The sequence below is a fragment of the Bradysia coprophila genome, unplaced genomic scaffold (assembly GCF_014529535.1).
Source record: "Bradysia coprophila strain Holo2 unplaced genomic scaffold, BU_Bcop_v1 contig_138, whole genome shotgun sequence".
Classification (NCBI taxonomy): domain Eukaryota; kingdom Metazoa; phylum Arthropoda; class Insecta; order Diptera; family Sciaridae; genus Bradysia; species Bradysia coprophila.
Window position 1 is genome coordinate 7,988,071 of NW_023503409.1, and position 14,296 is coordinate 8,002,366.

Consider the following 14,296-nt stretch of genomic DNA (forward strand, 5'->3'; position numbering starts at 1 on the left):
CAATAACAATAATTCCCAACAATAATGCCCCGTCAAAAATGGCGACCATTTTGAATGCATACACATGGACAAGTCAATCTTGTATTAATTTTTGATTTTTATTCTAAAAGTGCGTCCGGATCTATATTTTATTACTGCAATCCGTAGATCTGATAGACCTTTTAAGTTGAAAAAAAGACTAGGTGGTCTGGAGGGATGAGTTGACAGTTGACAGCTGTCACTCAACGAAAGTGAACACAATCAATGAAAAGCGAACCGATTGCAGCTGTCAGCTGTCAATTCATCCCTCCAGACCATCTAGTCGTTTTATCAACTTAAAAGGTCTATTTGTAGGAAGCTAACGACATTGAGCTGGAAAAAATTGTTTCACTTTACAACACGCTGTACGGCGACAACTACTATTACTTTTTTGTACGTTTTGTCAAGGTTCTGAAAGAACAGGTTAAGACAACGCTGAGTTGATCACTAGGGCGGTGACACACAATTGCGTCAACGGCTGTGAAGTTTATGTAAAATGGAACTTAACAAAAACAAAATTCTGAATTTTCGAGAAAAATATTTTTTTCAACTTGATTTCTATCTGTTTTTAAAATTTGGTGTAACCCGCCTTCGTGGTTGTCTTAACCTGTTCTTTCAGAACTTTGCATTTTGTTATGTGTTACTGAGTTATTTTTTCCCAAACTTCACTGCTATGTATGACATTTCACGGGAATCAATCAATGAGAAGTTGTTACACAAAAGAAAGTCCAGTGAGAATGAAGTATTATAAAAAAAATGAGGCACGACCACAGGCCAACCGACTAGGCGAATAGCCTTGATTTTCCTTAAGTTCTTATTCTGAAATTTTCAAAAAATGATGCCCATTCTAAAGAAGAAGAAAACAATAAAACGGCGACGCATAACTCAAACTTTGCGGCAATGACATTTAACAGGTAGCGCGTTGGTAGTCCTATTGAATTTTTCAAGGCGGGTTAGTGAAAAATTACTAATTTTTATGGAAGTTTTACAGAATTTGCAAAATACATAAATCAAAAGTAATCTTTGTTGAAAGTAATGTAAGTGAGTGTGAATCTGATGAAAGTGAATGTTCCAAGTGATTGATCGGGTTAGTATTGTGAGGTGTTTGTTCATCTGCCTTGACAGTTTTGTGTATAAATTTTCTGGTTTTTGAATTCGTCTTAAACCAAATATTGATTCAATTAACCACAATTTGTTCAATTAATTTTTATTTATTTGCATCACAAACAGTAATTTTACAATTAAAAGATGTAGAGGTTTTGTTGGATGTTACTATATTTACAACTACATGCATACGAGCGGCTTAACACTGTCAGTGTTAAGCGGACTCCAGATTGTTATTAATGAAATCAACATGAATCATGAAACCTATAAATATTGTAGCCGCAGGATACTTTGATACAATAGCAAACTCTGAAGTAGTGTGCTTAAAATAAAGACTCTCGCATTTAGAATTTACATGATTCTCGAGATTTATACGTTAATTACGTGAGAGAACTCATGGAACGTATAATTATTACCCAATTTTACGGACAGGTTCAATTGTGTTACTATGCGCACAACGACTCGAGTACTCATGTTGTGGATATTTTAAGGTTGTTATAAGGAGGAAATTTTCGGCATTTAGTTACAGTGAACATCAGAATGACGGATTCGATAATTTTCTCTAAAATCATTTCCTTCTCTCATTATGCCATATGGTCACGGGTTGCTGTCTGTTCTGTTAAATTTTTTTTATCCTGATCGATAGTTAGTACAGTAGTCCTAACATAAATTTTGCTATTAAAGTCAAAAGATCCACAGCTCCGAGTTTGTCGTGACTGTCGATAACAATGACACACGCATTCAACATGCAACACATCATAGTTATTTTAACTGCAACAGCATGCAGTTAAGTGTTAGTTACACCCGATTGAAAATTGGTCTTTAAGACGATGATAATGAGGTGTCGAACACCACTTTGACGTGTAACTATAAATATAATATTTATATACAACGACGAAGGTGGAAAGTTGATAGCATTTCGAATGACTGACGACTTGCATAGTGACTTAATCTATGGCAAGAAACAACTGGCGTGTGAAACGCGCTGCAACATTATCTTTTTAGTTACAAGAGCACAACGTATAAACAAATCGATACACTATCCACTTAAGTTTGTATGCTACACATACGTATCGTTGGAATTGTGTTCTACTATCGTCTTTCCACCAGAGTGCTGTTGCATATATATGTACAGTATTTATAGTTACACTTTAAAATTGTTCCGATACATCATCATCATCACCATCACCATTATCAACTTCACGACCGATTTTCAATTGGGTGCTACCAACATTTATTTCGGTTGTCGCCTTTATTGTTAAAATAACAGAATTATGATGAGCTGCATACAGTGGAGAAATTCACCTCGTAACGTCGCAATCAATTATTTAGAGTTCATCTAGCGTTGTTTGTTTCCTAATAAATTATGGCAACTAGTCATATAAATTTTACGATGTCTGTTTGTATAAGTTTCCCATTTGGTTTTTGGGAAATGTTTTTCTTTTCCGAAAAAAAAAATATTTTTCGTTTATTTTATCAGACAAATTTCTGCATTGAAGCTAGTCATTTGTTTTCGACAGCAAGGTTAAAAATCAGCGATGATCTACGGTTAATTTCGTCTTACACAGTAAAACGAATGGTAGAACAAATGAAGAAGACGACTTTGTACCAAACACAGGGTGATATTTTGAACAGAAGAAGTAGCAGATTGATTATATCATGATACATTTGCTAAGACTACACTTGCTAAAGGATTAACAGAGAGTCAGTGAGAGTACTTCGAGAGAGTAAGTTGTTGATTGCTTAGTTTGATGTTATTCATAAATATTTGAATGGTGACGAACGGGGGGTAACTTTAGTAATTTTATGATTAGGTAAATGACCATTGTGTTCAAAATTCATTTAGTTAACGAAAATGTTTAGATGCAATCAGCTTTAGAACGCAGCTGAAGCAAATTCATGTCTAAATTCCACTAACGTACCCTGTACGTGTACATAAGTATCTGATGAAATTGATGTGAAATTAGACAAAATGCAGAGTACGTTCGAAACTAACTGATTTGGTTATCATTTTTAAGCATCAACATAGATGCCAACTAATGAAATGTTCAAAGTTTCGCTTTTAGTTGGTAACGGCTCCAGTGGAACCACAATTTTCTGAATAGTTCACAACATAAATGTAGCGCTTAGAAACTGAAATTCATCAAGCACCACAGTAATATAATTTCTCGGAATATGGGACGGTCGAGAGCTACAAACTTTACGTTTTACTTCTACAATGAACACACAACCTGAACTATACTTATATATTGCATGCGTTATAGTTCGTTCTTATTTATTGCCTCGATTATTGCACGACTAGTCATTCTCTGAAAATGTTGCTTAACAGGGTCACAGTTCAATGGACTGTTTGTTTCGTAAATTTACGTTTTTTACTAATTAAAATTTTAGATTCCATACAGATGAACTCTCAAGATTAATTCCACATAAACAATGAAACTGATAAACAATTAAAGTATACCACACAGATGTCAATAATATGATCTAAACGAATTCAAATTTTTCGGTTAGAATTTAATTTTGCTCCAATTCGAACGAACGAAAAATATCATTTGGATGAACAAAAATTTTCGTAACAGGTAGAAATGTGGAATTTTTCCGATTTTCAACTCCTCTCTTCTTATTATGTCACATAAGTATAGCAACAATTATTTATGGAAATCATGTAATTGGTATGAGGGAAAGTAGATTTGTGTACACCGTGAATTTGCTTTAGTCTATAAAATGATTTCGACTTATTCTTCGGTTTTTTGTATATTTAAACCAGAACAAATGACGTGTATATACGTACAACATATAAAGAAAATATAATAATTCCAATATATGCGATGATTTTCTGTGTACATTTTATAAATCTTCGTATGTGGTTTTATTGGAGGAATGGTTTAGTTCTTACAAGTTTCATACATTTTATACCTAATATCGTATATAGTCTCATTCATTCTACACATGTAAAATGTATTCATTCTGCGATGGAAAAGTAAGGAATGAATATTTACATCGTATAGTGTACGAGAAATTCCAGTCATGCGTCATGGTTAGTATATTATATTCATGTAGCCGATGGAAAAACCGACAGCATAACGATTCGTTCGACCCGAGAATGCAAAAAGTAAAATCGAAGCTACTATACTGACTGTAACTCAAATGATATTTTTCTCCCCGGTTCAGTTTTTTGTATTGAGCTTTTAGGGCGGCTCCAAATTTTCTTGTCCATGAAAATTTGAAAAAAAAATTAAATGAAAGAAGAGAAAATTTATTGTTGTTAATCGAAATTGTTGCTTAATGTGACGGTTCTTTGATAGCTCATACATCCGCATAAAGTTTAGTTAAATTCGATTTGAGTTGATTTGTTTGTTAGTTGGTTTTTCATAAATATTTGGATCAAAGAATATAGCACAACAAGCCGTGAAATAAAATACGTGCGAGAAGAAAAAAAAAAAGAACTTTCAACAGTTTGTGGAAAAGTATATCGATAAATATGGCGGATGTTTGGTGCAAAAGTTATACCAATTCAAAGTTATTCATTTGACATAATTTCTGTTATATCCGACTGGATTAATTTTCGTAGTGCAGCCCAATAGCAATTAAACAAAATTTATAATTTAGTAGAAAGAATAAAAGATTTACTGTTAAGTGCTACTACCATTGGCTGATAGCTAAACATCGTGTTAAGTGTGTGATATCTGTGCATTAAAAACAAAATCAATATATGGTTGGTTGGTTATATGGTTAAGAAATGTTTGAATCATCAGGACTGGAATTTTCATTCTCATTTCCTTTATTGAAACATTAGTCAAAATTTGAGTTAAAACAAATCCGTCGAAAGATTGAATTTTTTTTTCTTCTTCTCACGAACATATTGCTTGTCATACGAATATCGATTTTCCCTCTATGCGTACAAGAACGGTAGTTAAATGAAATAAACCCCTATGTATTGACGCTTTTTTTTGCTTCTCTTCTTCCGAACAACCGTGTATAATACATAGAATTTTTGGGGGGTGTTTTACTTAGTCGGACAACGTGTCGTTATGATATGCGTTTAAATGTTACCATTTTACGGGCGAAACTAAAATTTAACTCATAATTTTCGTGATTATGCTTTAAACAAACCGTGTCAAGTCAAAGCCTTTTTTGAATACGGTTAAATCGAGCGATTTAATTCCATTCCATTCCGTTTTTCGTATTCTGCGCATTTATTTCGTATAGTGTGTACAATACTCGAATAAGTGATGGTTTCTCTGATCCGTTTTAGCGCACTACATTCAACAGGGCACTGCCCATTTAAATAAATTTTTCCACTTTGATTTTTGCCATTAAGCTTGAATCAAAGGTTCATTTTGCACACTGTTATGGGTGGAATAGTTGAGCGCTGGGCTGCTGTTATTTACATATTTTAACTTTAAATATTCATCAATTCCGCTACGATCATCAAAGGTTGACACCTCTAGACTCCTAAAATACAATGCCATTAAAATTGATTAGATATTCTATTGTATTGCGGTATAGTTACCACTCAACATGTAATGTACATTAGTACATTGTGAACGTGGTGTTTAGTGTATTTTTACCGATTAGGTACCTATGTAACATGATGTTTTAGCAAACAGGATGTCAGACACGTTTATATTTTGTTTAAATTATTCATTATTCCATATGTGTGTGGTTTTTTGTTGCAATAGTGTGTTGTCGTCGGTTCGGTATTATGAATTACTTGAACTCGTTTACAGTGCATTTTTGTGTACACGAACGAAAAAAAAATGTATTTGATTTAGCCAACACTTTTTTTTGTGTTCAATTTCATTATTATAAAACAGATCTCATTCATCATATGTTATACGAGTACTGTAAATCATTCGTTCACATTGCACATACACAGAAGAAACAAACATCACAACAGTCATTCAATATCATACCAAATGCAACTCTCGACATTATAATTTATGTAGGTCATAAGTCATCATCTATCGCCGTTGCACCAATAGAAAAAAGCAAAATGTAATCGTTAGACTAAAAGAATTTTTGTTTCGATTTACCAAATGAATTTTATGTCATTTAATGATGTCACATTCTGTTTTTATATATGGAATGATGTTCTGATGTTTGGTCTGCTGTTTTTTCTCTCTATAAAATTGATTGATTTAAAACTCGTTAATTCAGACATTCATAGCTATGAATAGTATATTGTCTGCCGTTTAGCTGTACGTTCAGGTTGATACATTAAATATGAAGCAAAACAAGGTCGATTAAACTTCTATTGAATTGGAATTCATTGATTTTCTTTCGAACCCTTCTCCAATTTGTATTGAGTATCTGCTAAGAGATATTTGTTAGAATTACCTAAGCGTACGACCTTCGCACATTCTACTTTCCATATGATATAATGTCGTGCAATGCGAACGTTCATCAATCAAAAAAAATTGACACTTTGCTGTGTTACGCTTATAATATCACCTCTAACTCGTAATTCCTTCACAAATAATTTTTTTTTGGATCGTCAGAATTTTAAATTTACTTTTATTCCAACATTTGAGTTCTTTATCGGGTGACGTGAAAATATTCAACCAAAAATTCGAACCGATTTGAAATCCACTTACTGTTCTAGTTCATTAGGAAAAAAATTTTGTTACCCAAATTAAACTTCACTAATTTTAGTTCTTCATTAATTGAGCAAGGCCATATTTAAATGGAGGGGTGGTCGATGTAAAAATAGTTGTTAGCATCAAAACCTCAAAAAAGTTTGTCCGTCCCCAATTCTCGTGTTTCACTATTTTTGTTTTGTTTTGTTTTTAGTTTGATGATGTCAAATAAATGAATTCAAAAAAATCTTTCCGTTTCAGTGATTTATTATAACAAGAACAAATAAGAGTGAAAACAAAAAAACAAAAAAACAAAAAAAAAAGTTCAAAGAACGAACCAATTTGTGGAACAATTAAACTATAAGTGAATTACCAGTAATTACAAGCGGATATCAGTGTTTAAAAACCACTATTACACCTACTTTTTTGTGAATATCGATATTCGGCCACTTGAGGCCGAAGTAATTAGTTTCCAAAACGTTTTGCGTAGAGGCAATACGCACAATGGGCTGCGCACAGTCAGCTGAAGAACGAGCGGCAGCAGCGCGCAGTAGATTGATCGAACGGAATCTTAAAGAAGATGGAATTCAAGCGGCTAAGGATATTAAACTTTTGTTATTAGGTGAGTTTGATTGTGTATCAAAATAAGTCGTTTATTTTAGCATATGACACCAATTTCTTGAACATCTTATCACCTGATCAGATACTCCAGACGTGTGTAGCCTGTAGTACAACTGAGTTACACCTGAAGATCTAGCCATGTCTTTTACTTTTCATTGTAGAAATGATTGAGTTGGATAGGAAGCCACAGTTGGCCTGTAGAGGCGCCACAGTCTTTGTTTAATGAATTTTTGCGCTCTATTTTCTGGTGAAAAAAACTTCACTCTCCATGAAATGTCACGTGTTAACATCAGAAGAATAGCGACGCAGGGACAAAAAAAAAGAAAAGTTGGTTTTTCAAAAAAATAGATCGGTGACATTAGTAGTTCTATGGTGAAATGTACTAAAAATGTAATAAAATGTGAGTTCTACAAAAATCTATTACATTTGAGTTGCAGTTTCCAAAAGACGTTTCCCTATAGGAGAATGGAGTTTAGAAACTAAGGGTAAAATCTAATACAATTTAGTATTTTTCTTCATACAAAAAACTGCTGTCACTGAATTATTTTTTCATGAACAAACTTCACTGCTGCGTCATTCCATGGGAATGAATCTATGTGAAGTTGTTACACAAAAAAATAGTCCAGTGAGATTGAAGTACTATAAAAAATGTGGCGCCTCTACAGGCCAACCGACTAGGCGAATAGCCTCTCTATTTTTCTATTCGAAGAGATAATCAGTTTCAGGATTCTGACATTTCGGTATCCCATTGATTCCACTCGGTAAGTTAATCTGTCTTAAATACGGCACCAGAAAAGCAAATTGAATTATTTATCATAGATAATTAGCTTGTTACATAAGACGATAACATTATGTCGCCAGCGAGTTAAAGATTTGTTCTACAGAACTGTTGAGGAAGCAAGGGATTCAATTACATTCTAAAATAGATAATTGTGATAATGAGTTTTTTGACCCGACGCCACTAGGGTTAAACCAATGTCTGTTGTGTAGATATTTATAGTTGGAAAAATTATATGAAGATAATCATCTTATCGGAAAAAGAAAATGTGTTAAAGAGGAACAATTTCCCAAATAGACATGCACGCACATATTCATGTTATATTCATGTTCATGGAAATGCTGTCAATGTCAATAAAATAGAATTGTTGTCGAAATGAAGATCAATTTCGATTACATTTGATAACCACTTGCGTTGATGTCTCGGTCATACGATTAATTTTGTGGAAATTTTCAAATTAAATTCGTCGTTCATTCTCACCACTTTTGCTCAATGTTCCACTTGGTAGCAAAGCAAACCTATGATATGTCTGAGCCGATTTTAATGGATAATTTTTGCAAATCACAATTTCCCTTCTGATTTTGTTTCTTAGGCACCATACGAACTAGTCGTGACAATACTTAGGACGACGTATCCAAGATCATCGAAATCGAGTGAGAAATTTCGATTTAGGAATTTGTTTAGGTCGATAGAATCCGCAATGTGCTGCATATTCGTCGTCCAAATAATTTGTAAAATCCACATTTCTCAACCGATGCGCCGTGCAAATTAGTAAAGAAATCTGATTTACAAAAGTTATCACTGAAAATTGGTTCAGGCACACCGTGAAGTGTAGGCTGTCACTACTGAAAAGTTAAACATGCACGTATGTGTTTGTATGCTGATTTACTTGTGGTAAACACATGTGCAGTTAAATAGATTACTTTTTGGGAGTTTTTTTCAAATGAGAAGTGGGAACCCATGTCAAAGCTTCTTTTTTCCCTATTCCCTGACCTTACTACTTCTATTAGGGAAATTTCTTTGTTTTCAATAAGAAGTCGTTAAGGCACTTGCCATCTAATGATGGTAGATCCTCATCTTGGAGCTCACAATACCCGAAGATGTGAAACCTGAGATTGGTATAGAGCGGACAATCCCTAAGGATATGTACAATGTACACAAGTCTCAGGCGCCAAACCACAAGAACAGATAGGGTCGATCTATTCTGTGGATATGATTGCTAAGCTTGCAGTGGTTCGTAATTGCACCAACTACTCGCCTTATTTCCAATCTTGTAAACGCCTGTGTATTATAGAGAATTGGATTTAATTGGATTGGTTCATATAATTCCCTGATAGTGGAATCTAAGGGTGCATGAATGGATGGATTTTCATGGATGGATGGATTTTTTATATGCGGAAATTTGTTATCGTTAAACTGCTCTGACAACTCTTCTTCTAATTTATTTTGGTGTTTTAGCAAATTTCGCAGAGAATAGTGAGAACAATGAAAAATTTTCCACTACGTTCAACGGTTATTTTCGAACGGTAGAGTGAAATGTAAAATATTTCCTTTGATACAGACGAAAAATCAGATCCAGAATGTCAACGTTATTTATCTAACTGCTAAAGCAATATTATGGTAATCATTCTTAACGGACAGTCTACGTTTTTTTTAATTTTCCAAAACCATAAACACTCCACATTATAATTACTGAAAGTGCTTTCATATACACTTAAAAGAAGAAGAAAGAAAACGTATCATATAGACCGGAGTGATTCTAATATATAAATTGTATTAAAGAGAAAACCACACTTTATCTCGATAAAACACACTGAAAAAAGTACAAAATAAATATAAACAATAATCTAAACTTAGAACGTTTAAAGAAATAATCAAAATGTTTGGTTTAAAAATATTCCGGAGGTCGTGATGCATGAACAAGATGTATATATATTACACGGTTTTTCTATGTATATCATGAATGGAATTTTAGCAAAAACGACCAATGTAGGCTCACCTTTATGAATAAAACATTTATTTTTCCACACTTTCCACTTACCATGCGAAGTGAACGCTAGAAGCCAGAATCGTCTCGGCTTACATTTAATTATTCCTTCTTATCTCTGTACAGTCTTTTGATTCATTTCGTTTTTCTTGTGTTCGAATGTTAGAATTGCATATGGAAAGTCTTAACACGAGTCTTTTTTTGTGTAGTAAAATCCTATTCGTCTCGTTTGCGTACACAAGAAAAATGGAAAAAGATAGCAGTGTGTGTTTGCTCACAGAAACCAGCTGGAGGAAACTTTTTTTTTTATCTTAATAAGAAGTTTGCTCAGGGCCAATGAAAAACCGTTTTATGTAAACAATGTGTTCGAATTCAATTCAACATAAAATAAATATTTTCTCTCGGGATCCTCTACTTACATACGCTCTATATATAACAACACTTACATTATCACATGCTCGAAAATTTATTTTCTGTTTCTCTTTCGATAATCGATCGAGAAATTGATTATAAAATATTGGAAAATGTTCTACGTGGAAGTAATATTATTAATTACACAATGTGGCTGAAAGGAGGTGTTGAATATGGACGGTTTTTATAGATTATGGGATTTGAATGATGGTTTTTTCTTTGGAAATTAATTTCATTATTTGCCGGTTTCCGTTCGGTGTAATTCTTTCAATTTTTAGTTGGCAATAATTTTGAGTATAATCTGGAGCGAAATGAAAAACTCTTTGATATGTTGACGTCAATACATGGATGATAATGTATGTTATGTTATACTTTCAGGTGCTGGTGAATCCGGAAAGAGTACAATTGTTAAACAAATGAAGTGAGTATATTTTGGTGTCAATAAATGTCTCTGCTAATCGTTTAGAATGAACAAAAATAATTTTCCTTTCAAGAAGATGAATCCCAAGTCCACTTTAATGTTCCATCAATTCCATACTTGATCGGCTATAATATCGTAAACTTTCCGCTCTAAATCTTTAAATCGAATTTGTAGATGGATATTTTCCACATTATCTTTTCTCGGCTTCTTTCACTCCGAACTAAATTTAATTCTGACGTCATTCGTAGATGTACAACTAAAATCTTTTGATATTTCATTATACCATTACGTCAACTTTATTCTTACGCGCAACCTTCAGATAACACACAATTTACTAGAGTCTTGGTCCTTTTTAATTTTAATAAGGCACGTGAGTGAGGACGGAGGAATTGCGTTAATTAAATTCTCCGTTACATTTCTACCCAGTTACAACGACATTCCGTGTATTATTCAAATAATTAATTTTCCGTCTAATTTAAGAAAATCACAACATTCCAAAATAGCTCGTTTATACCCCCAAAAACGGTACGAACCACACAACTCACAACTCGAGCATATAAAAAAAAACCGGGCCATATAACAGACGAGTATATTTTCCTCATTATAATAATTCATCTATAGGAAAAAGTAATCTTATCACGCGATCAATGGCAATATTTAGGCTTTTATCGATTTGTACGCTAAAATGTTGAGTCGTGATTGAAGTTCGTATTTTTGTAGGGCGAAATATGAGCACATTATCTAAAGTATGTTACTCGATTGCGAAAAGAACTTCCTTAGTCATTAGTTGCTACTAATATTCCGTAAAATATTCGCGTATGCCGTGTGTCATACTTCCGAAAGTCTAAAATTAATGGAAGTTGCGCCCCCTTTTTTCCATAGTGCCTCGTGTACGAATCAACAAATTAGAATTTTGACGGGGACAATAGCCTCAACATGATTCCCTTTTCTAATTTATTGATTTTATTTGGTCTGCTGCTTACAAAGGTTTTTCAGTCATTCGAGCGTATCAGCAAACAACCGACAAGTACCTTTGCAATTAAACGTTCTCCAGCTCCAATTCATACGTTAGAAGCAAGCGACAATGGTTATTAATAAATCGTATAATAAATTTACTGTTAAACATTACGAAGCGCACCTTTCTTTACCAGAATTTGATACAACCACTTATAATCTCGCATCCAAAAATAGCCAGAATAAATAAATCGACATATGTTGTGTTTCGGCGTACGTTTTTAAATATAGGCAACGTTTCAGTCATCGCGTCAAACAGTATGATGGTGATGTGTGATAATCATATCTATACCACCTGTCACTGAAGTAGTATGATGATACACCAATCACCAAACCAATGCCGTGTACATTTTTTTCATTGATTAATATATATTTGACAAAAAGAATGCGCCGACAAATTGAGTTATGATCCGGAAACTTCGTCCCGCGCGCACTATTCGAGATGTGTTCAAACTTTTACGTCAGATTCTCGTCCATTTAATGGTTTTCCGGTGATTTTTTTTTGTAGTCAAGTCAGGCGCTGACAGGGGTCAATCTGAAACAATCTGAAAATTCCGAAAAATTCGGGAAAAAAATTAGGAAAAATTCTGAAAAAAATTGAATTTTTTCGGAATTTTCAGAGTTTTCCAGAATTTTCCAACATAAGTCCTGTCAGCGTATGAATTACCCTGAAATAAGCCCTGGACGCTGCTGACGATAATATTTTATAAGCCTTCCAGCCGACCTACATCTCCCCACTCATAAAATTAATTAAATTTTTGAAAAGCTTCGACTACACCGAATTAAATTGAATCATTTTATAATGTCCTACCATACCCACTGTTCCCAGATAAAATGTAATCATGGAAATTGTTCTTCATGTTTTAATAATGTAAGAGTTGGAAATGCACCCAAAAGCATTCGGAGTGAAGAATATCATCACCAGCATTACCGCAAGACTGTATTATGTCAGATTGTGTACGTCTTTGTCTATATATATAAAAAAGTGGCAATCTACTCCTCGAAAAAACATTCAAAAACCTCTAGTGGAATATAAATATTTTCATGAATAATAAAAACGAATCCATTCAATTTTCTATTCAATTCTTTTCCATTTTATATTTTTTTTAGAATCATTCACGAAAGTGGCTTCACGTCTGAAGACTTTAAACAATATCGACCTGTGGTATATAGCAACACAATACAATCACTAGTTGCAATTTTAAGAGCTATGCCAAATTTAAGTATTCAATATGGGAACAATGAAAGAGAGGTAAGTTATTTGGAAAATGATAGGTTGAAAAATATTGTTTCTGAATGGAAGAACCGACGATCGTATTACACTAACGAGTCTGTGGTTTACTGTAAAGAGCTAGTGGTTTATACTGTGAATAATAATCACCGATCGGCTATTTGATACCTACACAGTAAATTAAAAACGAATTAGAGTTTTTAATCATCTCTCCCATCCTCCATGATAAATTCATTTTAATATTTAAAAATATGAATTGTGGTGGTGCAGTGTAAATATCACTGGGTATACACGAGAAAAAAACCCATTTGATGTTTATTTTCTGCGGTAAAATTCATAAAATATTAGCTCGGTATGAGAGAGCGGGGGGCGACTATATAACTAAAAAACCACAGAGCTGGTAAATAATATCATTTTTTTTCTGTGTATTCTCTATATAATACAATGTCATTTATAATTTACGTAACATCCACGCTTTATCCTGATACACATGAAATGTCGCAGTCATTTACCGAACCCAACATTATTCACGTTGCATACACATATATACGCAAGTATTGCCTCGACAGACATATCTGTCGCTATAGATATTAACGCCGAGCGATGGATTTTATTGCTTGTTCCTTTGTAAATTTCCACTAAACTTTGGCATCCATAAAATGAAAATTAATTTGAACTTTGACGAATTGTATATTCTGTCTCTCTCATCCATTTTCCATGCATATATAGCAAAATTCAATTAATTAATTTCCTGTGATTTTTTTTCCAATTTCCGGTACATCATTAGATACTGTATGGTGTACACTGATTGTGAATAATATTGCTGTACTCACATACAATCAGGAGCATTTGCGATTTGAATTTATCTTCGTTTTTATTCGATTTTCTTGCAAGTAGTCCATTAAGCGTTTGTTATCCGAGAGCAATAAAATTCAATATACAAAATGTACAAATGCAACGCAAATTAGTTTATTTCTTGTAAGATGTGCAAGTTGTGTGTCTATACACATAAGAAGAATGACATTGGATGTTCCTCCATAGTTCATATATATTGCGATAACGCAGTTGTTCAAAAGAAGTTTATTTTATCAACAACTCTGCAAACACAATGTTACAGTTCTTAACATTGTAG

General features: G+C 33.5%; 1 protein-coding gene across 5 annotated transcripts in view; it reads left to right on the forward strand.

Annotated features, from left to right (window-relative positions):
- Positions 1-893: 893 nt before the first annotated feature.
- LOC119073873 (G protein alpha o subunit) overlaps positions 894-14,296 on the forward strand; it is a 40,467-nt gene continuing 27,064 nt past the window's right edge. The window contains exons 1-4 of one of the 5 annotated variants that reach the window (XM_037179744.1): positions 894-1,105; positions 6,963-7,323; positions 10,877-10,919; positions 13,044-13,185. In XM_037179744.1, coding sequence (XP_037035639.1) covers positions 7,206-7,323; positions 10,877-10,919; positions 13,044-13,185 — 303 coding nt within the window. In that variant the 5' untranslated portion in view covers positions 894-1,105; positions 6,963-7,205. Of the gene's footprint in view, positions 1,106-4,274; positions 4,838-6,844; positions 6,861-6,962; positions 7,324-10,876; positions 10,920-13,043; positions 13,186-14,296 lie in introns of those variants that run through there. The other 4 variants (XM_037179746.1, XM_037179745.1, XM_037179747.1 and 1 more) reach the window with 4 other exon arrangements.